We start from the raw sequence: 25,065 nt of genomic DNA, 5'->3' as shown, positions 1-25,065 counted from the left end.
TTTTTATTTATTAATTTTCGACTTTTATTCGAACATATTTCCCACAAGAGTACATTAAGGTTTGAACATATCAAACTTACTTAACAGACAGCAGAATAAGTGATACAACACTTTCTTCATGATTTGCTATTTAAAAACAAATATAAAAAAAGTTTATTAAAACCATTTTTTATGATGTTCCAAGTTAAATATCTCAATTGTTTTATATGGAAAAACTTAATATGGAAAACCTTCCTTCATTTAAAATATAAATAATAAGCTTTATCATAATCCATTCGGCGTATTTTAACAATGTATACTTTTTGTTGTCGTCCATTGTCATTTTAGTAGAAAAAAAGTTTTTAAATAAAAGTCGTATAGTTATAGGTAGGGATGTATATGTGTGAATGTAGGTATGCATTTCTGTGTTCTAGCATTTTGTTTTAACGTCTTTGTTTTTTGTTTGTTGATATACATTAGATATTTAATCCTCAAAACTAATTATAATTTTAATTTTACTCTTCATTGTCTGAATACCATGACAGACGTTCTTCATAGAACTTTATAACCATTTGTGGTATCTTAATATTAGCAATCGGTGCTGGTACCATTTCCGCTTGATCTACACCTTTAAATTGTATGAGGAAAGTCAAACCACCGCTCGAATCGGAAGCGCCAAGTATTTTCTCAGCTTCTAATCCTCTATCGAAACCAGTACGTTCTGAGGTACGCGATGAAACATCAGACACAGAATCGTTATCCGTTTCAGATTTTAATGAATCTCGACGTTTCTTCTTGCCACCTGTGAGAGAAATAGGAAATTTGTTATTGTAACTTTTGTCTTAAGTTTTAGAGAAAACCTTACCTGCAGTTTTCTCTTCTGACTTGCGTTTGGTACCTGCAGCACTGGATCGTCCACTGCTATTTGCATCTTTTTTACTGGAGGAATCTTTCTTTTCAGATTGTTTGCTAGATGCGGGAGGCTAGAATGAAGATAAGTATCAAAAGTATTAAAAGTATTCAATTCGTTTCAACGAAAAATGCTAATTTCGATTGCTGTCTCATTTTTGGTGTTCGACTGCAATATAAAGACGGAACGGAACGCAACCCAAAAGTGTGTTCCTGTCGTTGAATTGCAAAAAAGCAAAAGGGGCACATTTCCTGACAAGGTAGATGATTTTCTGGTGCTTATTAGGCATCATCCGGTGGCAGAGATCCTGAGCCAGATAAAACATTTTGCATATAAATGCAACAACGAGTTGAGCCAGATAAACCCAAATAGACGTCTTTTTCAATTTGTGAGCCAGAAACTCTGCTTCTCAATTGATACGGAGCTAGAAAAATCACTGAATGATGGCTATTGTTTTAGTGTTCGTTTCTTAGAAAAACAGTGCACACGCGCAGATACACTCTTATTTAATTTAGTAAATATTTAATTTTTTTTTTCAGTCTACAAATTAAACAATCATACAGACCAAATATACAGACACTTAATTTAAAGATATAATGTACGATATAAATAACATATGCAATATTTTAAAATAATATTTAAAAAGTATTTAATTAAACGCTTGACAATTTCAAATAAAAAATTTGAAAGTAAGCAGAAGTTAAAACGTAGTAAATGAATTCTTGTATCTCAAAAAGACCTCACGCAGAGTACTCATGATGGTGCTGTTTTCCCGGAAGGGGCACACGAGAATTTATGTAATTGACAACAATAGAGCAAATTAATAGTAGACAAAATTTAAACAGAATAAATTTGAGTACATACATATAAAAATAATGATCATGTTTCCATAACTACTATTTTATATTTGAAATAGAGGGTTGAACAGTATTTTCGCGGTTTAGCGTTCTTTGCTTCATTTCAAATTACAAATGTAATGTGGTTAAAAGAAATTTTTTAATACTAAAGAACGAGTCACGGCGTCGAAATTTTTACAGTGTTTATTAAAATCATGACATAAACAGCGAAGTGTTTCGTGCATTTCATAATTCGATCTGCATGTAGCTACAAAAATTGAAATAAAATGTCTAGATGGCCTAATTGGACTTATTTTGTTTTGTTGATATTCCGACAGGGTGGATAAATTATGTATATTATTTTCCGTCATCCCTTGTCAAATTTGGTTTTGAGACAAACCGGTTTCGGCGTTGTGCCATCATCAGTGTCGATTTTCGTTCTAATCTGTTTGTTGTTGAGGTTTGTCCTGTATTTATAGTTCGTAAGTACATGCTGCGTGCTGGTGCTCATTTACAACCGAGGGTGGGTTTACTGATCGATTTGTGTGGCTGACTGAGGCAGGTAAAAATCCGTAATTTAAGTTGTTTGACCTTCTTTGTGAGTTTGTTGTATTGGTGTGTTAATTGTTTTGGGTGTATTTGTTGTTGTGTTTGTCTGTTGTACCTATGTGATTACTTTGTTTCTTGTAAACAAGTTTTAAAGGCTCGAATATTGTGTCAGAAATTGTGTTTATCTGTTCGTTTATTATTCTACCGTCGAATATTTTGATTTGAGGTATTATGTATTATTGTGTCGGTGGCCGTTGGCTTTCTATATGACATAGTTAAATCTTTTGGCTTCTTTATCAATATTTATCGTGAGATCTAGATTGTTGATTCCTCCGTCTTTTTCGGTTTCCATTGTAAATTTTATATTTTCGTGCTTCTTGCTGAGGTACTCCAGTACAAGCTCTTCGTTATTAGTAGTTAAAACGCATATTATGTCATCCACATATCTAGCATAAAATGACACGCCTAATTTGGACTTCGGCTCCTGTATGTACTTTTCTTCCAGATTTTGCATGAAAACTTCCATAAGAATGGCTGATTTTTTTGTTGTATTGTAAATAGTTTTGACGTAAAGTGGTTCTTAGCGTATTTGTGATTTGCATACTTTTCACTTTATTTTTTGTATAATGAACTATTGTTGAGCTAACTATGTCCAAAGTTTCCGATAGTGGTATTGATGGGTATAAATCTTTTATGTCAAAAGATACCAATTTGCTGTTCTTTGTTAGCTCTACGGTCTCAAGTTTCTCTATTAGTTCTGTTGTGTTAGCTATTGCATACTCGTTAGTTAGCTCCAGAGTATCTTGCAATATCGTTTTTAAATATTTGGACAGTTTGTAACATGGTGCCGATTTAAAATTAATGATGGGCCTCATTGGCGTGCCCGGCTTGTGAATTTTTGGTAGAGCAATCAGTGGAGGAGCCGAAGGGTTCATTTGGACCAATCTATATGCAATGTTAGAATCTACTATATTTGTTGCTATAATACAGGGCAAACGACAACAACAGATCAGAACGAAAATCGACACTGATGATGGCACAATGACGAAACCGGTTTGTCTCAAAGCCAAATTTGACAAGGGATGACGGAAAATCGTTCCAATATACATCAGCCTAATTGAAACATTAAACTTGATTTCACCAAGCAAAAATGGACTATTTATTGACCCTCTTATTTGTTTTACAATAAATAAGACGCCATGCATCTCCCTTCGGCTCTGTAACGACGGTAACTGAAAAGTTTTAACCGGTTGCAGTAGGGGAAGATTTTTTGAGGGATCCCATGGTAAGTGTTTAAAAGCGAAAAGCAAAAGTTGTTTCTGGACCGATTCCAGCTTGACAGAATGAACCTGATAACGCGGATTCCAAATTATTGAAGCGTATTCCAAAATAGGCCTGACCAACGATATAAAGAGAGTTTTTGTAACGAATGGTCATTGAATTCTTTAGACCAACGTTTAACGAAAGCCAAATTACCTTTAGACCTATTCACACAAGATTCAATATGAAATTTAAAATCCAGTTTTGGGTCCATTTTAACGCCTAAATCAATAAAGTTAGTGACTTGCTTGATTATATAATCGCCAATAGCATAATCATGGGATTGGAAGGACTTCCTTGTAAAACCCATGATCTTACACTTCGGCAGGTTTAGTGACAATGCGTTTACATTACACCAATCAACTAGATAATTCAGATCAGCCTGAAGAAATGCCCTATCCACGGGGAAGCGGATAGGCATTATAAGTTTGACATCATCACCGTACATCAACGGCTTGCAGCGCTTCAAAACACTAGGAAGGTCATTAATGAATTCGCAAGCTGCTACACGTGGTTCTGGCCTCTATGGTATTACCATTGTGTACTAGCTGTGGAAAAATAAATATTAAAAACTTTACTGATTTTGTAACTGGCGTGGGGCCATGAAAAACCTATTGAATTGAAAATATTGTCGGTTTTATGAGGATATATATATATAGCGGCGGACGGACGTGTATTTTTAGAGTCTTTAAAGAAAGCGAAAATTCTTAAGTTCTGTGCGTTAATAAGCTCACAAAAGTGGTGTAAACAATAAAGTTACAGCAGGTGATGTACGAACATTCAAAAAATAAAGTGTTTTTGTATACAAATAAACATTAAAGTGAAATTTTCAATTGGTATTGTGCTAAAATATATTTTGCTTGTTCAGTTCGACATATATATATATATGTATGTAACAGTGAAAACAGAAAAATAAAAGAGAATGGAGGTGTGCGATAAATGCCACAAAAAAATAAAGAGGGAGACAGGTGTACGATGTGAGGGTGTGTGTGGTAAAGTGTATCACAAAACAATTGCATGTGCATCTATGGACGAATAAGCAGTTCATGCTTGCAAGGCTGCCAATTTTTAAGATTTATGTGCGATGGTTGTATGACATATATCTCCAATGTTGATGATGCCCTCAGAGAAATACTTTCTATTTCAGAAATTAACAAAGTAAATTTAAGGGAGCAAAACTTAAAAAAATGTTGAATGAACACAAAAGGGAGATAAGCGCATCCATAACGCACAGCGAAAGAGAGATGAAAAGAATTGTGGATAATATAAACAGGGTGAACACGGAAAAATTAGAGTTGATTAAACATGTAGAGTCTTTGCAAAGCAAACAAAGAAATGCTTAATAAGATCAATACCCCAAATGAAGCGTTTAATAAGCAAAAGGAGGAAATTATAAGAGAGGTTAAAAAGGTTGCAAACCAAAATAAAGCTGTTACTGCTATGGAAGTCAATTCATATGCCAATATTACTAAGGGAATTCCTCCAATAGTAATTAAACCCAAGGTTAAACAAGCATTAGAGAAAACAAAAACGGACTTGAATAAAATAGATCCATCCAATTTGAATATAGGTAGGGTACAAAATAGAAACAATGGTACAATAATTATTAGTGCGAAGTCAGCTAGTGATAAGGATAAAATTAAGGACACTCTAACAGAAAGGCTAGATAAAAGTAAATACAACATAGCTGAACCGAAAATATATTTTCCTAAAATCATGGTGACTAACATTGGTACTGAGCATCCTGAAGAGGAAATAGTTGGTAAGATCACCAACCAAAATGAGTTTTTGCGAGATGCTAAAATGAAATGTGTAAGAGTTATTAAATCAAGGAAGGAAAACAGAGCCTCATATATCAATGCAGTCATTAAGATTGAGCACAAATACTATGAAGACGTGTTGAAATGCAAGAAAATCAATATTGGTTGGGACCGCTGTCCAGTTTACGATGCTCAAACGGTAAAAAGATGTTATAAATGCTTAGGGTTTAACCATATAGCGGCTACTTGTACACTTAAACAGAGGTGTAGTAAATGCAGCGGGGAACATAAAGTCGAAGAATGCACAGAGAGTGCACCCCTAAATAAATGTGGTAATTGTATAGATAGTAATAATCGGTTAGGTTTAAATATTAATACAGAACACAACATCATGAGTCATGAATGCCCAGTTTATTTAAGGAAACTTAAGCTGGAAAGACAACGCGTGGGCTTTTAGCCACTAAAACTAGCTGATCGGGGGATTAAAGCTTTTAACTTACAGTGCATTACCTAAATATTTGTAGCTTTCTAGCCAACAAACCTGAACTCGAAAGAATTATATAAGAGTTAGATCCGGACATCGTTCTATGTTCAGAAGCATGTATAACACCGGATGTTAGTGATGCGGAAATAAACATTCCTTATTATACAATGGTTCGTTGCGATTCTCATAGTACACACAGGAGGTGTAGTCTTACTATTAAAAAAAGGTATCGAGTATAAAGTCAGGTATAACAGATCTATTGATTTAAATGTTTGGTGTGCTATAATTAAATTTAAAAAGTTCGACATTAAATGATATCGAATTTTTAAATCACTTGGAAGCTATACTTTCTGAGGAACTGGAGAGTGGTACAAACTCCTTGTTAATTGGGGATTTTAACATTAACATGAATGTTAATACCGCAACGAGTTCTAAGCTCAATGAGATATTTTCACGTAGCGCGATGAGGCAAATGGTGAATTTCAATACAAGGATTGCTGAGAGGTCCCAAACGAGAATAGATCTACTATATGCAAATGCTGATGTACTGTCCTGTACTAATCTTGAAAATCACAGAATTTCTGATCACGAAACCATTTCATTTGCTTTCAAAGTGTGTAATTCAAATCCTCTGCGGAGAATGATACCCACAATGTGTTGGAAGAATTATTCTGCTGATAACCTCATTTACTTATTAAGAAACTATGATTTCAGCGTATTAAAAAATATGCATCTCAATGACTCGGTTGAATATATAAATACCTGCTTATCACACTGCATGGGTTTATTAACATCAGAACAAGACAGGATAGTGAGGTTGAGAAATAAGTGGTACGATCATGAACTGACCGAAATTAACAAATTAAAAATCCAATTGCACTCACAAGCCAGAAGATCTGGTGAATTTTCGGAATATAATACGGTTGCGAAGTATTATAAGAAACTAATCAAAGTTAAAAAGATTAAATATATGGAGAAAAATATTGCCTTAAATTCTTCTGATAGGAAATTAATGTGGAAACACCTCAAGCAAGCAGTAAACTTAACTGAGGTGCGTGACAATATCCTGACAGTGATTGTAAATGGTATAAGATATGAAACACCCGAGGATATAGCTCAAGCATTGAATTCCTTCTTTGTTGATAGTATTGGTGACATAAATTGAGAAATCGAAACTTTGGATAGTGGCGACAGTGTGCAATACACGGTTAGCACATGTCTGAAATTCCAAGAAGTTACGGTTGCTGATGTCATATTGGTAGCTAAAAGGTTAAAAAATAAAATCGGAGGAACAAATTTACTATCAGAAGGAGTAATTAAGGATTCCGTGTCATACATGGGACATTTCTATGCGTCTATGCGGATATCATAAATAAATCATTAGTAGAGGGAATAGTGCCCGACGCATGGAAAATATCAACAATAGTGACAATAAAGAAGATAAAAAATTCATTAAAGGCAGAAGATCTGAGACCGATCAACACCGAATATCGAAAAAATTCTAGAAACAGTAGTAAAAGATCAGCTCGTAAGTTACTTGGAAATAAATAAAATACTAATTAAAGAACAATCCGGTTTCAGAGAAGGCCACTCTTGTGAAACGGCTTTAAATTATGTAATATCGAGTTGGAAAGAAGAACTAAATCAAAAGAAAAGTATACTTGCGGTTTTTATCGACTTAAAGAGAGCATTTGAAACTATAGACAGAAATATAATGATTAAAAAATTAGAAAAAATTGGAATTAGGGGCAACGAGCTGCAGTGGTTTCAGAGCTTTTTAGGTAACCGAAGACAAAAAACAGCCATTGAGTCGGTTGTCTCGGAAGAGGTATTGACAGGAATTGGATTGCCACAAGGATCGGTTTTGGCACCGGTCCTATTTAACATATATATAAATGATATATCTTCGGCGCTAAAACATAGTAAAATAAGGCTGTTTGCGGATGACGCACTGCTCGAAGTAAGTGAACTTGATATCATGTTAGCTAGGAGCAAAATGCAGGAAGACTTGAACACCCTATACAGGTGGCTTTGTAACAATAAGCTTAAACTTAATGTTAATAAAACCCATTTTATGGTCATATCTAGAGCGATGAATAAGGAATCTTGTAATATCGAGCTAAAAATAATGAACTCAAACATTAACGAAGTTAAAACTTTCAAGTACTTAGGGGTTCAGATTGATAATAAATTAAAATTTAATGATCATATTGATTATATAGTTGCCAAAATAGGCAAGAAAATTGGTTTTTGGAAAAGATCATGCAAATTTATCAGTAGAAAATACAAACTGAAAGTGTATAAATCCATCATAGAGCCGCATTTCATATATTGTTCCACAATATTCTTTATGGCCAATGTAACTCAGGTAGATAAGCTACAAGTTATGCAAAATAAAGCTATGAGATTTATATTAAACATGAGGTATGATACTCCCATTAATAACATGATAGAAGCACTATACTGGTTGAGTATAAAACAGCTCATATTCTACCACAGTATGAAATTTGTATTTAATATTAAGCACGGTAAATTACCAACATACCTCAGCGAAAAGCTTAGATATGTAAATGATGCACATTATACGTAATCAGAGAAAACAATAATTTTAGATTACCTCTTTTCAAAACAGAAGTGGACAAGCAAAATATATTTTATAAGGGCCTGAAATATTTCAATGAACTTCCTAATCACATAAAAAGTAGTAATAACTTCAATACTTTTAAAAAAAAGCTTATTGGAGCATTGTAAAACCCTTCCAATAAGATAAAGTTTTTTTTTTTCTTTTTTTTTTACATGACATACCGATACTGGAGCGAGAAAAGGGAATGGTAATACTGGTAGCAGCAAAATACAATGCAACCGGCCCTAAGGAAAAGAAAATCAGTCGCCACCTGTAACTCCAGACAGTTCCAACAACAAATTTCGCTGGAATTCGGTATTTTCAGCCTATATTTACTGTTGCTGATCGGGATCACTCGCATTCCGACAGCATTAATATAACAATAAAATTATATGATGTGTAACCAAAATAAGGTCAAACAAAAGTTGGAGCAGGGGGGATTGGAAACACGTCCTTTTCAACCTCCCAATATATTTTGAGCTGTGCTGATCGGAATCTTCATGCGTTCCGACAGCGTCTTTACTAAACAAAGTAGAGGGGTGATTGGGTACACTTCAATTTCCAACATCCAAAGACATGTTTAGCTGTGTTGATCGGAGACCAATACATTCCGACAGCTTAAAATACAAATATAATTGAAAAATATAAGTTCCAAATTTTGTTGCCTTAAGCTGGGAGCCCTGGAGGATTGGAAACGCGTCATTTCCAACCTTCCTTAAATGACTGGCTCCCAGACTCGTCCGTTTGTTACGCCAGTAAATATGCTGATCGGAATCACATGGCATTCCAACAGCATATTCAATATAAATAAATGATATAATAATGAATTGTACTTATTAGTTTAAGTTTTAGGCCTAAACAGCCGTAATAATAAATAAATTAAATTAAATTAATTAAAAATGAACAGGAACAAAACCGGACCAAGGTGGCTGCTTTGAGGAACACCAGAAGTTACGTTTATCAACCGAGACCAGCAATTATTGAATATAACTGTTTTCTTTCCTTTAAATAGTCCGAGTCGTCGTTGTGTGCGGACGTGTTTCTTACCGCTCTCTCGTTTTATTTTGTTTACTTTCATTTTATTTTGTCATAATGGACGATTGTTGTGCCAAGTGCAATAAATGCTTTTCGAAATCTGACTCTAATATCGTGCCGTGTAATGGTTTTTGCAAAAGATTATTTCATCGTGCATGTTGCAAAAATATATCGGATTATGATGTGAGACTAATCAAATCTAATCGTCACTTGCTCTACTTGTGTGAGGAGTGCGTTGATATGCCGGATAAGCTCTGCAAATCACTTGACTCTGTGCTATCTGCTCAAAAACTTGGTTTTGAACTCATCTCAATTGCTATTGATAACAAACTTTTTAATTTTTCAAAACAATTTGATTATCTCAAAGAATTATTAATGAACTCGTTGAAATCATCCAACAACAATCTGAACGTTGCTGAAAGTTCTCCGAATGTCAACAACAAAAACAATGCGTCAACTTCCCCGTCTAGTCCTATCATACACAACAACAACTCATGTGTCGCCAGTTTGCAATCAAATCCTCTGCAATTATCAAACGGTCTTTCTTCCAACAATAGTCGTGCTCTGCCTACATTTTCTTCTTCGTCTACATCTACTTATTCTAACGAATCAGATATGCTAAACGCTTTCTCAAGTAATCAATCTACTGTTTTAATCTCTCAACATCCATCCACACCTACACATATAAATGAACAAACACAATTATCAAAGTCTCTCACTAATAACATTTCTACTTCTACCTGTACATTGGCATCTACAATTTCTACTTCTACACTTGCATTTAATACGCAACCACTCGTGTCAAATACTCTCACTATCAATAACGATAATACTCCTACAAATACATCAGCAGCAACTAAGGTAAAGTCTATTGCCAACTCCAAGCAGAGAAGAAATATGAAAAATTCAAGCAATCCGTCGACTGCCACTAACAGTGAGTTATCAAATACTAGCACCGTGCCCCTTCTTCTTCCACTACATCGTACGCCAATGCTGCTGCCAGCGCTCTTAATAAATCACCTCTGCCATCAAATGCCCACATTACAGTGAAGCCTAGCATAAATGCACCAAAAGAAAAAGTCGTGTATTCATCAGTAGTTAGTGGCAATAACAATAATGCTGAGTTAGATGTCTTTGTACCATACAAGTGGATTCATTTATCTTCATTCAAGCCTTCAGTTACAGAGGAAAAAATTGTCAAATACATATCTGAACACATTAAAATCGATGCCTCTGCTTAGGCTTGTTTTAAGTTGGTGAGGCGGGATGCTGACATCAACTCCTTGGTCAGGGTTTCTTTTAAAGTGCGCGTGCTATCAGCTGATTATAACAAGCTATTCGACGCTGCTTTGTGGCCCTCTAACGTCACTGTAAAGCCTTTTCGTTTTTTTCCAAAAAACGGAGGAAACCAAATTGTGTCGTAGGGTTACCTAGTGATATGTATTGCAACACTTATGACATCCCAAACTTCGTATCGGGTGCATCTCTGAGAGTCTACTTTCAAAATGTTAGCGGCATGCGCACCAAATCTAAAGACTTTCTTTTAGCTACGTCTCGTTTGGACTACGACGTATACGTCATCGTTGAAACGTGGCTCAACGAAGACTTCTTTGATGATGAGTACTTTGACCCTAAGTTATTCCTAACTTTCCGTAAAGACAGAGACTTCGCGAACACCGGTCAAAGGAAAGGTGGTGGTGTCCTAATTGCAGTTAACAGAAGCCTGCATTCATTAAAGTTTCAACTACATAATCAGGATACGCTGCTCGATCAGCTGTGTGTCTGTGTTTCCAGTTCATCTGGCTCTACTTTCATTTGTTGCTCGTATATACCGCCTAATAGTGGTGATTGCTTATATAATGGTCATGTGGAGAACATCGTTAATTTATGCGAAACTCATACTGATGCCAACTTCTGTATACTTGGAGACTTCAATCTACCAGATATTGTCTGGTCAGATTTTCAATATAATGGAATTTTGACACCTACCAATGTCACGCGCTCTAATGAAATTAGCCTCATAGATAATACCTTAAGTTGTAATTTGATTCAAATCAATAATTTATTTAATACTCTCTCGAGGTTACTTGATCTTATATTCGTCGACGAGAATTTAATATATCTATATATATATAACTCTCTGAGAGTACTTTTCCTGTATGTCTATCTGATAGGCATCATATACCAATAGCTAATCATCTACATAACTTCGATGCTATCCCTACATCACCTGGTTTAGATAATTCCCCTTTCAACTTTCGATCTACTGATTTCGGCGAGCTGAACAATGTATTATTTGAAATTAACTGGGAAAACATATTTCCCTCTAATGACGTCAGTGTTTGTTATGATATTTTCTTATCGAATTTGACTGAAACATTTCAAAGTATTGTGCCTCGTTTTGGGCCCAGGCTTCATAAATTACCATGGTATAATAAAACTCTTAAGAGGTTGAAAAATAAGCGTAACAAACTCAATAACTTATTCAAGGCAGATTCAGATAATATCCTTCTCAGAGAACAGTTCACTACCAGTGTGCGTCAATTTAATGTCCTTGACAAATTCCTTTACAATCGCTATATGGGTAGGCTCGAAAATGAGCTTAAAGAAAATCCCAAAGCCTTTTGGAACTTTATCCGATCCAAACGTGGTTCGACGAATATACCGATCTGCATGAGCTTTAATGGTGTACGCTCCCAGTCCCTACCAGAAACAGTTGAGCTGTTTGCTGATTTCTTTAAATCAAACTTTGATGATGCTACTGTAGATCTGAATGACTCTTATTCGTCCGGGTTCTATGATCGTCTAGATTTTGGCTCCCTCGTGATCTCCGGCGATGACGTCAGCAATGCTATGTCCTCCCTTAAACCCTCGTTAAAATGTGACAGTGACGGCCTCTGTGCCTTTGTCCTGAAGTTCTGTAGTTTATCTTTGTGCATACCTCTTCGGCATATATTCAATTTATCCCTGTCTTCCGGAACTTTTATCGATAGGTGGAAAAAAAGTTCCATTTGTCCAATCTTTAAAGCTGGCAATAAAAATGACGTCTCTAATTAACAGTTGCTCAAACTAACAGTTTGCTCGAAGCTTTTTGAGAAAATTATAAAAGAGAAGCTAACTTCTGTCATCAAAAGCGTCATTGAGCCGTGTCATCATGGGTTTGTGGCCGGTCGCTCGGCTGTTACGAACCTAGTGTCGTTTTCTGATTTCTGCATCTCTGCATTTCAGGACGGTTGCCAGGTAGATACTGTATACACCGATTTCACGAAGGCTTTCGATAAAGTATCGCATAAAATCTTATTATTTAAACTGGAATCCATCGGATTTCACTCTGTTTTCCTATCATGGTTAAAATCTTATTTGTCGAATAGGTCCTTGTGCGTCGAAATTGAAGACTGTAAGTCCCAACCTTTCTTGGCAACATCCGGGGTACCTCAGGGTAACATTCTTGGTCCTCTTTTTTTTTGTGCTCTTTATTAATGACATTGGTTCCTGCTTTAATTCGTCTGATTTCCTTTTATATGCAGACGATCTTAAGATTTTTCGTAGAATTAATGGCCCGCCAGATGCAGTGCTCCTACAAAATGATCTAAATAATCTTGTTGCTTGGTGTAATGCCAATAATCTCTACTTAAATGTCAAAAAATGCTTTCAAATGTCTTTTTCCAAGTCGTCTACCCTGCATACCACGCCCTACGGTATTTCAGGTGTTCCACTGGCTTCTGTCAAAGAAGTTATTGATCTAGGTGTTGTCTTCGACACCTCTTTCTCCTTCGTTAGTCATATCTGTTATGTCCTTCCGAAGGCTTACAGAAACCTTGCCTTCCTTCGCAGATATGCAAAAGACTTCAAGGATCCCTATACCAGGAAGGCACTTTTTATCTCTTTAGTTCGCTCAAAATTAGAATACGCCTCAGTTGTCTGGAATCCCATCTATAGTGGCCACTCTGCCAGAATAGAGAGGGTTCAAAGAAAATTCATTAGATTTTGCTTAATTTCTATTAACTTTGACGATCCAACCCCATCCTATTACTCGCGATGCATGCTTATCAATCTGCAGTCTCTTGAAATCCGGAGAGCTGCGCATCTACTAATGTTTGTTTATGATCTCATCACTGGCTCTTTGGATTGTTCAGCTCTTCTAGCTAAAGTTAATTTTAATGTACCTAATAGGTGTCTTCGTACTTTCTTGCCCTTTTACTTGCGTAGAGCTAACTATTGCATGTTTGACCCGATTTTCCGCGCACTTACCGTATTTAATAGACTCTCAGGGAGTTTCCTTCTTGATTTCTCTTTGTCGAGAAGTACGTTCAAGTCTTCTCTGGATTTGTGGCTGTAATTTATTTTTATTATTTATTCATCTTATTGTTATCTTTTTTCTTTTTTATTATTTACACGGTAATTAATATATAAGTTTGACTATATAGTTTTTATATCTTTCTATTCATTTGTATCTAGTCTGTAAAATTCTTTTCGTTCATAGACTTAATAAACATATACATACATACATAAATAAGAAGAAACCCAAGAGAGGAACAACGGAGGAAATCCTAACCGATCAAGTTTGAATAAAAGTATGGAATGAGAAATTTTATCAAAGGCCTTACTAAAATCAGTATAAATAACATCAACTTCACAATTAGTCTTAAAACTGTTGGATACAAAGGTTGTAAACTCAAGCAAGTTGGACACCGTAGACTTACCCTTGCAAAAGCCATGTTGTGAAAAGTCAATTAACGAAGATACTCTAAAAGCAAGTTGTTCTGTGATTATCGATTCAAGTAGCTTAGGAATAGTGTTGAGCTTAGCTATTCCTCTATAGTTTATAACACACGTTTTACTTCCATTTTTATGCAGTGGTATGAATGATTCTTTCCACTTCTTGGGAAATATCCTTTGCTTCAGGGAGGCATTGAACAAACAGGCTAGAGGTCGATATAAGTATCGAGCACAAGATTTCAACACAACTGACGGAATTTGATCATTTTTAAACTTTCCAGGTGAGTTAAAACACGTTGTTGTTGTTGTTGTAGCAACGTGTCGCCCCACCTAATAGCTGCGACCGATCACAAATTGTCATCAATATCCTCTAACGGGAGTCCAAGGAAACTTGCTGTTTCGACAGGGGTGGACCATAATGAAAGGGGTGTTAGATGCGTTGGTTCCACATTACAATTAAAGACATGGTTGGTGTGGGGACACATTGCAAAATGTATGCCCCCATTTTGTATGTCGGGGTTAACCTGTTACAATATCCAGAACGAAGTTGAGCCAGAGTGACTCGCGTTTCCCTGGGGAGTATGCGTTCCTCTTCCGCAAGCTTTGGGTACTGTTCCCCGAGTACTGGATTCACCGGGCAATTCCCGGCATAAAGGTCCGACGCCTGTTTGTGGAGATCACCAAGGACCTGCTTGTGTTTTTTGCTTCATACGGCTGAGTTTTCAGGTGCCGTATTTCCTCAAATGCTTACGGAGAAGACTACTTAAGTCCCTAGGCGGTGCTGGCTCATCAATCAGATGTCTGTTGGGATGCCCAGGTTTCTAGGTATTTAACAGGAACTGTTTGGTTAGCATCTCATTTCTCTCCCTGGTGGGGAGTATTCTCGCCTCGTTGTGTAGATGGTGTTCTGGGGACATAAGAAGACAGCCCGTGGCGGTTCTGAGCGCAGTATTTTGGCAGGCCTGTAGCTTCTTCCAGTGGGTAGTTTTTAGGCTTGGCGACCATATAGCACGTAGCACGCAAACGGCTGGCCAATTGCTTTGTATGTGGTAATGAGCGTTTCTTTGTCTTTTCCATAAGTACTACCAGCAAGGGATTTAAGGATTTTATTACGGCTCTGGATTTTCGGAACAATTGGGGCTGCGTGCTCACCAAAATGTAGATCCTGATCAAATGTCACACCCAAGATTTTGGGGTGTAGGACAGTCGGTAGCGTAGTGCCAACGACGTGGATGTTCAAAATGGTCGACATTTGGGACGTCCAAGTGGTAAATAGGGTCGCGGATGATTTAGTCGGTGATAATGCCAGGTTCCGCGAGGCGAAAAACTGGAGAGACTAGGGAGGTAGCCGTTTATTCTGTTGCAAAGCTCATCGATCGTTGGGCCGGGCCTGTGGCCATTATTGTCATCGGCGTAAGAAACGATAGTAACTCCTTCTGGTGGCGAAGGTAGCTTTGATATCTAAAAATTAAACAAAAGTGGGGATAGGACACCACCCTGAGGCACCCCTTGTTTAATTCTTCTTGGCTTTGATTTTTCGTTTCTGAATTGCACCGATGCCTGCCGACCACCCAGATAAAATGCGGTCCACCTTTTAAGACGTGGGGGAAGGGTAGACCCTTCCAAGTCTTGCAGTAAAGTGCCATGGTTGACCGTATCAAAGGCTTTTGATAGGTGTAGCGCTACGAGTACTGTTCTATGGTGTGGCTTCTGATTTAAATCACAATTTATCTGGGTGCTAATGGCATTTAACGCGGTGGTGGTGCTATGGAGTTTGCTAAAGCCATGCTGATGACAGGCTAGCTGCAAATTTGCTTTGAAGTGGGGAGCACAATGGCTTCAAGCGTCTTGGCTACTGGCGATAGGAGAGATATCGGGCGATATGACTCTCCTATGTTGGGATTCAAGGGGTTGTGTAGCGCAATATATAGCTTCTCCAACCCAATTGTCAACCTCACCTTCGAGCGGCGAATCCCGTTTCACTAACAGCCGAGGCTCTGGCGACCCCAAGCTCCTCATGGAACTTGGGGGTGGGGAGGGATGGCCTGAAGGTTTAATGTGGCCATATAAATCGTTCCCGAGATGGTCGGGCCAGCACCTTAATGGTGCTGTGTTACCGGAGCGTATCGGATCTGTATCCGACAAAGGACCATAACATCGATCACTCCCCAAAGCCTTCGGGGAGTAACCTAATCGCTACAGCAACAACAACAACTCTCCTATGTTAGCTGGTATCCCATGCTTTAGTAGCGCTAAATATTTGAAAACCTCTTTCCCTAGGCTTTAAGCCATTTTTCGGGTATGACAAAGGTGGAAAGAGACAGGTTGAAGACATGTGCTAAATATTTGAAACCCTCTTTCCCTAGGCTTTTAAGCGTCGGCATGGCTATGCCGTTGTTGTTGTTGTTGTAGCAATGCTCGCCCCTCTCCTAATAGCCGCGACCGATCACAAATTGTCATCAATATCCTCTAACGGGAGTCCAAGGAAACTTGCCGTTGCAGGGGGGATTCACCGGGAAATTCCCGGAATTCGTATGCAAAAAACTAGAAGACAAATTTGTGGTGCTGAAGAAAGAGGTCAGTGAGCTTAATGCAAGAGTTACTCAGCTGGAGAGTGCGTTCGAGCGCGTTGGTTATCTCGAAGAGGAAGTAAAAAAACTCAAAAACAATGCGTCAAAGCAAGAGAGCCATATTGCCGCAAGTGAAGTCCGTGTACACGGAATTCCCTTTAAGGAAGGAGAAAACTTAGCAAGTGTCTTTCATCACCTCTGTTCCACTCTTAGATTGCAACCAATACCTATAATGAGCATTTTTCGGCTACGGAAAATAGACAACAGCGTGACAGATCCGGCCGTAATAATCAAATTTCAGTCGCCGACAGACAGAAACAAATTGCTAAAAAGTATAGGCACCTTTAGGCGCCAAAACAATCCAAACATCAAGGGTCTGCAATTAGTTCATGTGGGCATAAATTCAAATGCTCCGATTTATATAAATGCTTCGCTGTCTAGGCAAAATTATGCGATCTTCAAGGCAGCGATCCGTCTAAAGAAGAAAAGGAAGGTAGTGGCGGTTTTTTCTAAGAAGGGTCTGGTACATATCAGACGAACAGCCAACGCCAGCCCTGAAGCAATACATAGCTTGGATTTTCTAGAGCGTCTTGAGAATACCGGCGAAGAAAGCGCGAGTTCCTTTCGAGTTGATGCTGCGCCAACGAATAATGATCAATAAATTAATTTCTATGTATGGTATATTACTTAAGTTCTTGAGTCTCTTCGTTTCTGTCTTTATATCTCCCTATCATACTTGTAAACAATCACTTATGTTGTCTTTATTGTTGCGCATCGCAGAGCATTCTTTATATCCCATATATAGTGATGGTCCTAGACTATAGGTTGTCTAGTTCCAAAGACTGCTTACATACACTGTTGCGCGTATTCAACAAACGTACTAAAGGGCTAAAAGTCATCCATCTTAATGCGCAAAGCCTATATAAAAAGCTGGATGAATTGAGATTCATATCTGAGGGTTCTGATATAGATGTTATATGTATTTCCGAAACCTGGTTTTCTTCATGTCACAAAAATGATTTGGTGCAACTAAATGGATATCAACTTTTCAGGGCTGATAGACGTGGTCATGGTGGTGGTGTTGCTATATATGTTAAAAGTAGTTTATCCTGTAAACTTTGCTGCAGTGCTAGTCCAAGTGATTTTGTCGAATATGTGTTCGTAGACGTGTTCTCTGTAAATAATGAAAGGCTTCTTATCGGCTGTGCATACAGACCTAATCGTGGAGTTGACTTCTCTGGCTTTATTGAATTTCTCGAGCCTCTACTTATAAGCTATGATAATATAATCATCGCTGGGGATTTCAACTCCAACCTTCTCGTCGACTCAACTCTAAAGCTAAGTATGGAGTCTCTTGGACTTTTTCCCACCAATTTAACTTCACCTACACACTTTACTGACTCAAATTCTTCTTTGCTGGATTTATTTTTTGTGAATGATCCCCTGAAATTGCTCCACTACGATCAATTGTCGGCATCTTGCTTTTCAAAACACGATCTGATATTTCTTAGTTACAATTTTCAAACGTCACACATACAATGTTCCTTTACATATCGTGATTTTAGAAGCATAGATTACAGTTCCCTTAATGCAGCGGTGGAGTCGGTTGAGTGGAGCTTGATTCGTACACTGACATCGGTCGATGATCAGGCATCATTCCTACAGAACCATATTATTAGGCTTTTCGACAACTATGTGCCAGTGAAACTCAAAGCTGCTACACACAATAATACCCCTTGGTTTAGTGCCAATCTAAAACACTTAATTCACCAGCGTAACCTTGCTTACTCACGATGGAAAAGATACAAAACCCTGGAGGCTCACAACTGCTTCAAAACGGCTAGGATCGCTGCAAACAAAGCCATTAGTTTAGTGCTGCTTTGAGTTCGAAGGAAACCTGGAAGTCGATTAAACATATTGGTATCGGAAAATCCAAATGTGATATTTCTGTCCTCCCTGATGTAGACATTAATGAGATAAATATAAATTTTGTAAATCTGCCAATCTCAACTGACAATATATGTGCTGATAATTATTGTGTCGCGCTAATGTTGATTTTGGTCCTCTTGAGTTTGCGAGTGTCGATGATTGTGATGTCGTTCAAGCCATTCTTTCAGTAAAGTCTAATGCTATGGGGTTCGGTGGTATATGTCCGAAATTTTTAAAAATAATTCTTCCTAAAATCCTTCCTCACTTAACCTACTTGGTTAACTCTGTGCTGACGTCCTGTGTATTTCCCAAATGTTGGAAAGTTGCTAAGGTAATCCCAATCCCCAAGCAAAACAAGGAGTATAGGCCTATAGCTATTCTGCCTTTCCTTTCCAAGGTCGTCGAACGAATTTTGCACTGCCAGATAAATACTTATGTGCCGAATAATAACCTTCTCACAGATTCCCAGTCTGGATTCAGGTCAAATCGTAGCTGTAAAACGGCGCTCCTATCGGTGATAGAGGATATTCGAGAACAAGTTGACAAAAATTTTACTGCTTTCCTGACTCTTCTCGACCATTCAAAAGCGTTTGACTCGGTCGACCACACCGTTCTCTGCAAGAAGCTGGACAACCTATTTAATTTCTCCAACTGTGCAACAGCCCTAATCAGATCGTATTTGGCCGACCGAACTCAGGCAGTAAGTGTTGGTAGCAGAAAGTCTGACTTCGTCAGTGTTTTAAGAGGAGTCCCACAAGGCTCAATCCTTGGTCCCCTGTTATTTGTTTTGTATATAAACGATTTGCCTGGTGTTCTCAAGTATTGTAATATTCACATTTATGCTGACGACGTACAATTGTATATGTGCTGTCCTAGTGATCGTACCAGTTCATGTATTAATAACTTAAATTACGATTTGTGTCAAATTGGTACGTGGGCTTCTATGAACGGCTTATGTCTTAACCCTAAGAAGTCGAAATGTATAGTCATTCATAGAAGGTCACTAGATAAAAGTGGAATGGAAAATTTAATTTTAGACAACACTATTATAGAATACGTTGACACGGCAAAAAATCTAGGTATAGTTTTTAACAAAACCCTGACATGGAAAGATCACATCTTCCGCACAGTGGGAAAAGTGTATGGGATGCTTCGTACACTCTGGCTTACACAATATTTTACTCCGTTACATATTCGTCTACTAATAGCAAAAGCGTACTTAATACCTACGCTCCTTTATGGTTGTGAGGTTTACTCCAATTGTGACTATGTATGTAATAGGAAACTTAATGTTGTGTATAACAACATTGCTAGATACGTCTATGGGTTGAAAAGACTTGACCACGTCTCTCAACATGCTTACAGGTTGCTAAACATTTCTTTCGATAACCTTATTAAACTTAAAACGCTCACTACGCTACATAAATTAATATATATAAAGGAACCTGACTATCTGTATCGGAGGCTAAATTTTCTCCAGTCGTCTAGATCTGTTCTCCTTACCCACTTCAGACATCGTATGCTAATATCTGATCGCCAGTTCTTCATTAATTCCATACGTCTTTGGAACTCGCTCCCTTCTAGACTTAGGCTTATAAGCAATGCTCTGCTCTTCAATAAAGAATTAACAAGTTTCTATAATAACCTAGACAATTAAAATACTGATTCCTTCTAAGCAAATGTACTCTATCATTCCTTTATTTATCTATTTACTATTTATTAAATATATTATTTGTTGTAACCTTTTCTTAGCCATAGTCATTAGCTTTAAGTTTCAAGATTAGATTGTTCCTATTTTATGCCTTTTACCGACTAGCACTGTAAAATAATTTTTGTCGAATTGTTGTGCTGGGATGAATTGCCTAATAAATACAAATACAAAATACAAAAGGTCCGACGCCTGTTTATGGAGTTCACCAAGGACCTGCTTGTGTTTTTTCACTTCATACGGCTGGGTTCTCAGGTGCCGTATTTCCTCAAAATGACTCCTTAAGTCCCTAGGCGGTGCTCGTTCATCAATCAGATGTCTGTTGGGATGCCCAGGTTTCTGGGTATTCAACAGGAACTGTTTGGTCAGCATCTCATTTCACTCCCTGATGGGGAGTAATCTCGCCTCATTATGCAGATGGTGTTCTGGGGACATAAGAAGAGAGCCCGGGCGATTCTGAGAGCAGTATTTTGGCAGGCCTGTAGTTTCTTCCAGTGGGTGATTTTTAGGCTTGGCGACCATATGGGTGACGCGTAACACGTAATCGGCTGGCTAATTGCTTTGTATGTAGTCATGAGCGTTTCTTTATCTTTTCCCCAAGTACTGCCAGCGAGGGATTTGAGGATTTTGTTACGGCTCTGAATTCTCGGAACAATTGCGGCTGCGTGCTCACCAAAATGTAGATCCTGATCAAACGTCACACCCAAGATTTTGGGGTGTAGGACAGTCGGTAGCGTAGTGCCATCGACGTGGATGTTCAAAATGGTCGACATTTGGGGCGTCCATGTTGTAAATAAGGTCGCGGAAGATTTGGTGATAATGCCAGGTTTCGCGAGGCGAAAAAACTGGAGAGATCAGGGAGGTAGCCGTTTATTTTATTGCATAGCGCATCGATCTTTGGGCCTGGGCCTGTGGCCATTATTGTGCAGTCATCGGCGTAGGAAACGATTGTGACTCCTTCCGGTGGTGAAGGTAGATTAGATATGTAGAAATTAAACAAAAATGGGGATAGGACACCACCCTGTGGCACCCCTTGTTTAATTCTCCTTGGTTTTGATGTTTCGTTTCTACATTGCACCGATGCCTGCCGACCACCCAGATAATTTGCGGTCCACCTTTTAAGACATGGGGGAAGAGTAGACCCTTTCAGGTCCTGCAGTAACGAGCCATGGTTGACCGTATCGAAAGCTTTTGATAGGTCTAGCGCTACGAGTACTGTTCTATGGTGGGGGTATTGATTTAAACCGCAATTTATCTGGGTGCTAATGGCATTTAGCGCGGTGGTAGTGCTATGGAGTTTTCTGCAGCCATGCTGATGAGGGGCTAGCTGCAAATTTGCTTGGAAATAAGGGAGCAAAATGGCTTCAAGCGTCTTTGCCACTGGCGATAGGAGAGATATCGGACGATACGACTCACCTATGTTAGCTGGTTTCCCAGGCTTTAGTAGCGGGACCACCTTGGCCATTTTCCATTTCTCAGATATGACAAAGGTGGAAAGAGACAGATTGAAGACATGCGCTAAATATTTGAAACCCTCTTTCCCTAGGCTTTTAAGCATCGGCATGGCTATGCCGTCTGGGCCCACTGCTTTGGATGGTTTAACATGACCGATGTCATGCTCAACCTTTTTGGCGGTGATGGTGAGTTAAAACATCATCAGTACGTATAAATGGGACTACATGGGAATTCAGGGGAGACAATTTGAAAGGATAATTCAGTGGCCGGTAATCAGAGGTATTTGAATAATTGAATTCGAAGAAATCCGCGAATATATTTGCAATTTCGAAGCTATCGTTGGAAATGATATCATTCAGCTTTATTGTAGATGGAAACCCTTTTATCTTCTTTTTCGAATTAACGAATTTGAAAAACGACTTAGGATTGTCAAAACTTTGGCTCTTAATCATACTGATATAGTTCTTGTAACAACTTCTATTTAACGTATTATACTTGTGAACGTAAAATTGAGTAGCCGGCATAGGCAGTCATTGAACCAGATTGTTTGTATCCGTTTGAATGCAAACGTCCAAAAATATACACCACGCAAGGGCGCCATTTTTTTGAAAAGAAGTTACCTTTAAAAACATCAAGAAAGCAAACAAAAACGGAAATGCAAATGTAAAAAATTTAAATTTTCTTTTAATAATTTGGGAAAAATTTAAAAAACGTGACATCAGGACGGACAAGGCACTCCCGTCATCAAAACTCATTTTATAAATAACAATAGCTCTGAATTAGTGGATCGGATAAATTGAACTGGCGATAATTATTACTAGTTAGATCCAAAATGTATTATCAATTTTTAGAAATAGTTTTGGTTGCATAGTTAAAGCGTTTCGAATGAAAATTGATTTCAGTCACTGATCGTAAAAGGCGCTCGAAAATATATATGATAAATGTCGTTAAACAAAACTATATACAAAGTGGAAGTTTTAGATCAAAATTTACTGTTTTTATTTTTTAATGAGCCATGCATGGTTAAAATTTGCAAACTTAGAATATAAATGGTTTGTCTTCCACTGCATGTATTTATTTCTTTTGTTGTTGTTGTTGTAGCGATAAGGCTGCTCCCCGAAGGCTTTGGGGAGTGTTATCGATGTGATGGTCCTTTGCCGAATACAGATCCGGTACGCTCCAATAACACAGCATTAAGGTGCTAGCCCAACCATATCGGGAACGATTTATATGGTCACATTAAACCTTCAGGCCATCCTCCCCACCCCCAAGTTCCATGAGGAGCTTGGGGTCGCCAGAGCCTCGTCTGTTAGTGACACAGGATTCGCCGCGGATAGGTGAGGTTGGCAATTGGGTTTGGAGAAGCTATATATTGCGCTGGCAACCTGAAGGGTTGCGCTACACATCCCCTTAAATCTGGTATTTTAGTCGCCTATTACGACAGGCATACCTACCGCGGGTATATCCTGACCCCCTATCCCGCTGGGGTATTTTTTCCTTGTATTTTATAAAATTTTTCCTAGCACAACTAGTCTGAACAGTGACTGAAATCAAAAGCGAAAATTCAAAAATATTTCAATAACGTAAATAAACAATAGATAATTTGTAAACTAAGAAATGATTATTACATTATAAATTTATAGAGCTTAGCCTATGGACGTAGAACAGAAATAAGAATATATGTTAATTTGCATTGGTAGTACGGTAATAATTATTAGGTTTTATCTTTAGAGATAATAGGAGATGGCAAGAAAAACGGATAGAAGATCAGTAAAGAGTCAGTTGAAGAAGCAGATGTAAGTTATGTAACATTACGTGAAATCTGCTATTTATATATTTTAGATCTCCACATATGTAGAAAAAATTCTAAAGATTTTTTTACTTCCGCACCATTCATAATATATACAAAATTTCCCGCCCAAAAACTATTTGCAAGGGGGCCTCAAATTTACAAGCTGTGCTTGTTACACGCGAGCTAGGTGTGCTTACCTCTTCTTTCGCACGATTTGCTTCATATGCTTGTATCAAATCTTGACAATCCAAATTTTCAACAGGTTCCCAAGTATTCTCCTCCTCAGGATAACCTTTCCATTTTAGGAAATATTCCACCTATAATAAATGCAGAAAAACGGGAACTTGTAAATACTTGAAAAAATTGAAAGTCAACGGGTGTATTGTATATACATATACATACGTAGACTTTATAGGAATGTACATAAGTACGTACATATGTCAGTACTTACCTTTCCCTTACGCACGCGGCGGCCGCAAATTTTTTCCACTGCATACTCCTCCTCTTCTTCCGATGAATCGTTAACATCGTCGGCAGCACCAGAATCGGTCTTCTTTGATTTCATATTGACTGAAGTTTTTTATTTGGTACTTGTTTTAACTTTAAATATAAACAAGAGAGGAAATTAAAGATTTTCTTGTTTTTTTTTTTGCTTGCATATAACTAAAAAAAGTTGTAAAAAAAGACTAAGTGCATTTTTTAATTACACGAATCGATTTCACAAAAGAAAAATGTATGTACAGCAAGCCGCCATGTTGCGGCGCCGTGCTCCCGACAATGATCCGAAATTTTCAATGCATGAAGAAATATTTTCTAAACTATTCTTTTGATATATTTTTATACTCACAAAAGAATTATTCAATTCTTGCGGCACTGAATTAAGAAAATATTTCTAATTTAAACACTTTTTATTTAACAAATTTATTTAAACCAGCGCACGAATCACTATTTATAAAAAGAACGCAATCTGCAGAGAAAATGAAGCGCTAAAAAATTACAGAAAGCAACGCTACGATTTCAGGGTTGCATGAGAATGATTTTATCAGTGTTGGAAAACAATTTGAGAGTAAAAAGCCGTTTTCACGTCATGCAAAATATCGTGTGCTTTTTATTTCTTTATTATAGCTCCGACACATAATCAAAGAGGATAGATATATCTATCCCATTGTGCATATATCCAACCTTTCTGCAGCAGGGAGAGGAGTTGATCGCACACCTGGCCAGGTCCAAAGCCCTTTAGGCCTATAAGCCTGACATCCTTTGCTCTGAAAGCAATGGAGAAAATTATAGACCACGAGATTAAATCAAAGGCTGTTGTTGTTGTTGTTGTTGTAGCGATAAGGTTGCTCCCCGAAGGCTTCAGGGAGTGTTATCGTGTGATGGTCCTTTGCCGGAT

The 25,065-nt window shown here is 37.8% G+C and overlaps 1 protein-coding gene across 1 annotated transcript; it reads right to left on the bottom strand.

Annotated features, from left to right (window-relative positions):
- Su(var)205 (Suppressor of variegation 205) lies at positions 1-24,677 on the bottom strand. Its single transcript, XM_067768332.1, has 5 exons — positions 24,517-24,677; positions 24,121-24,269; positions 23,867-23,986; positions 845-962; positions 1-781 (listed from the first exon to the last, which is right to left on the bottom strand). Exons 2-5 carry the CDS (start codon positions 24,232-24,234, stop codon positions 495-497), a joined length of 639 nt encoding a protein of 212 aa, XP_067624433.1. The 5' UTR covers positions 24,235-24,269; positions 24,517-24,677; the 3' UTR covers positions 1-494.
- Positions 24,678-25,065: the final 388 nt, after the last annotated feature.

The sequence above is a fragment of the Eurosta solidaginis genome, chromosome 2, assembly GCF_040869045.1.
Source record: "Eurosta solidaginis isolate ZX-2024a chromosome 2, ASM4086904v1, whole genome shotgun sequence".
Taxonomy (NCBI): Eukaryota; Metazoa; Arthropoda; class Insecta; order Diptera; family Tephritidae; genus Eurosta; species Eurosta solidaginis.
The sequence above is the reverse complement of the archived record's forward strand: the minus strand, read 5'-3'. Positions and strand labels throughout refer to the sequence as shown.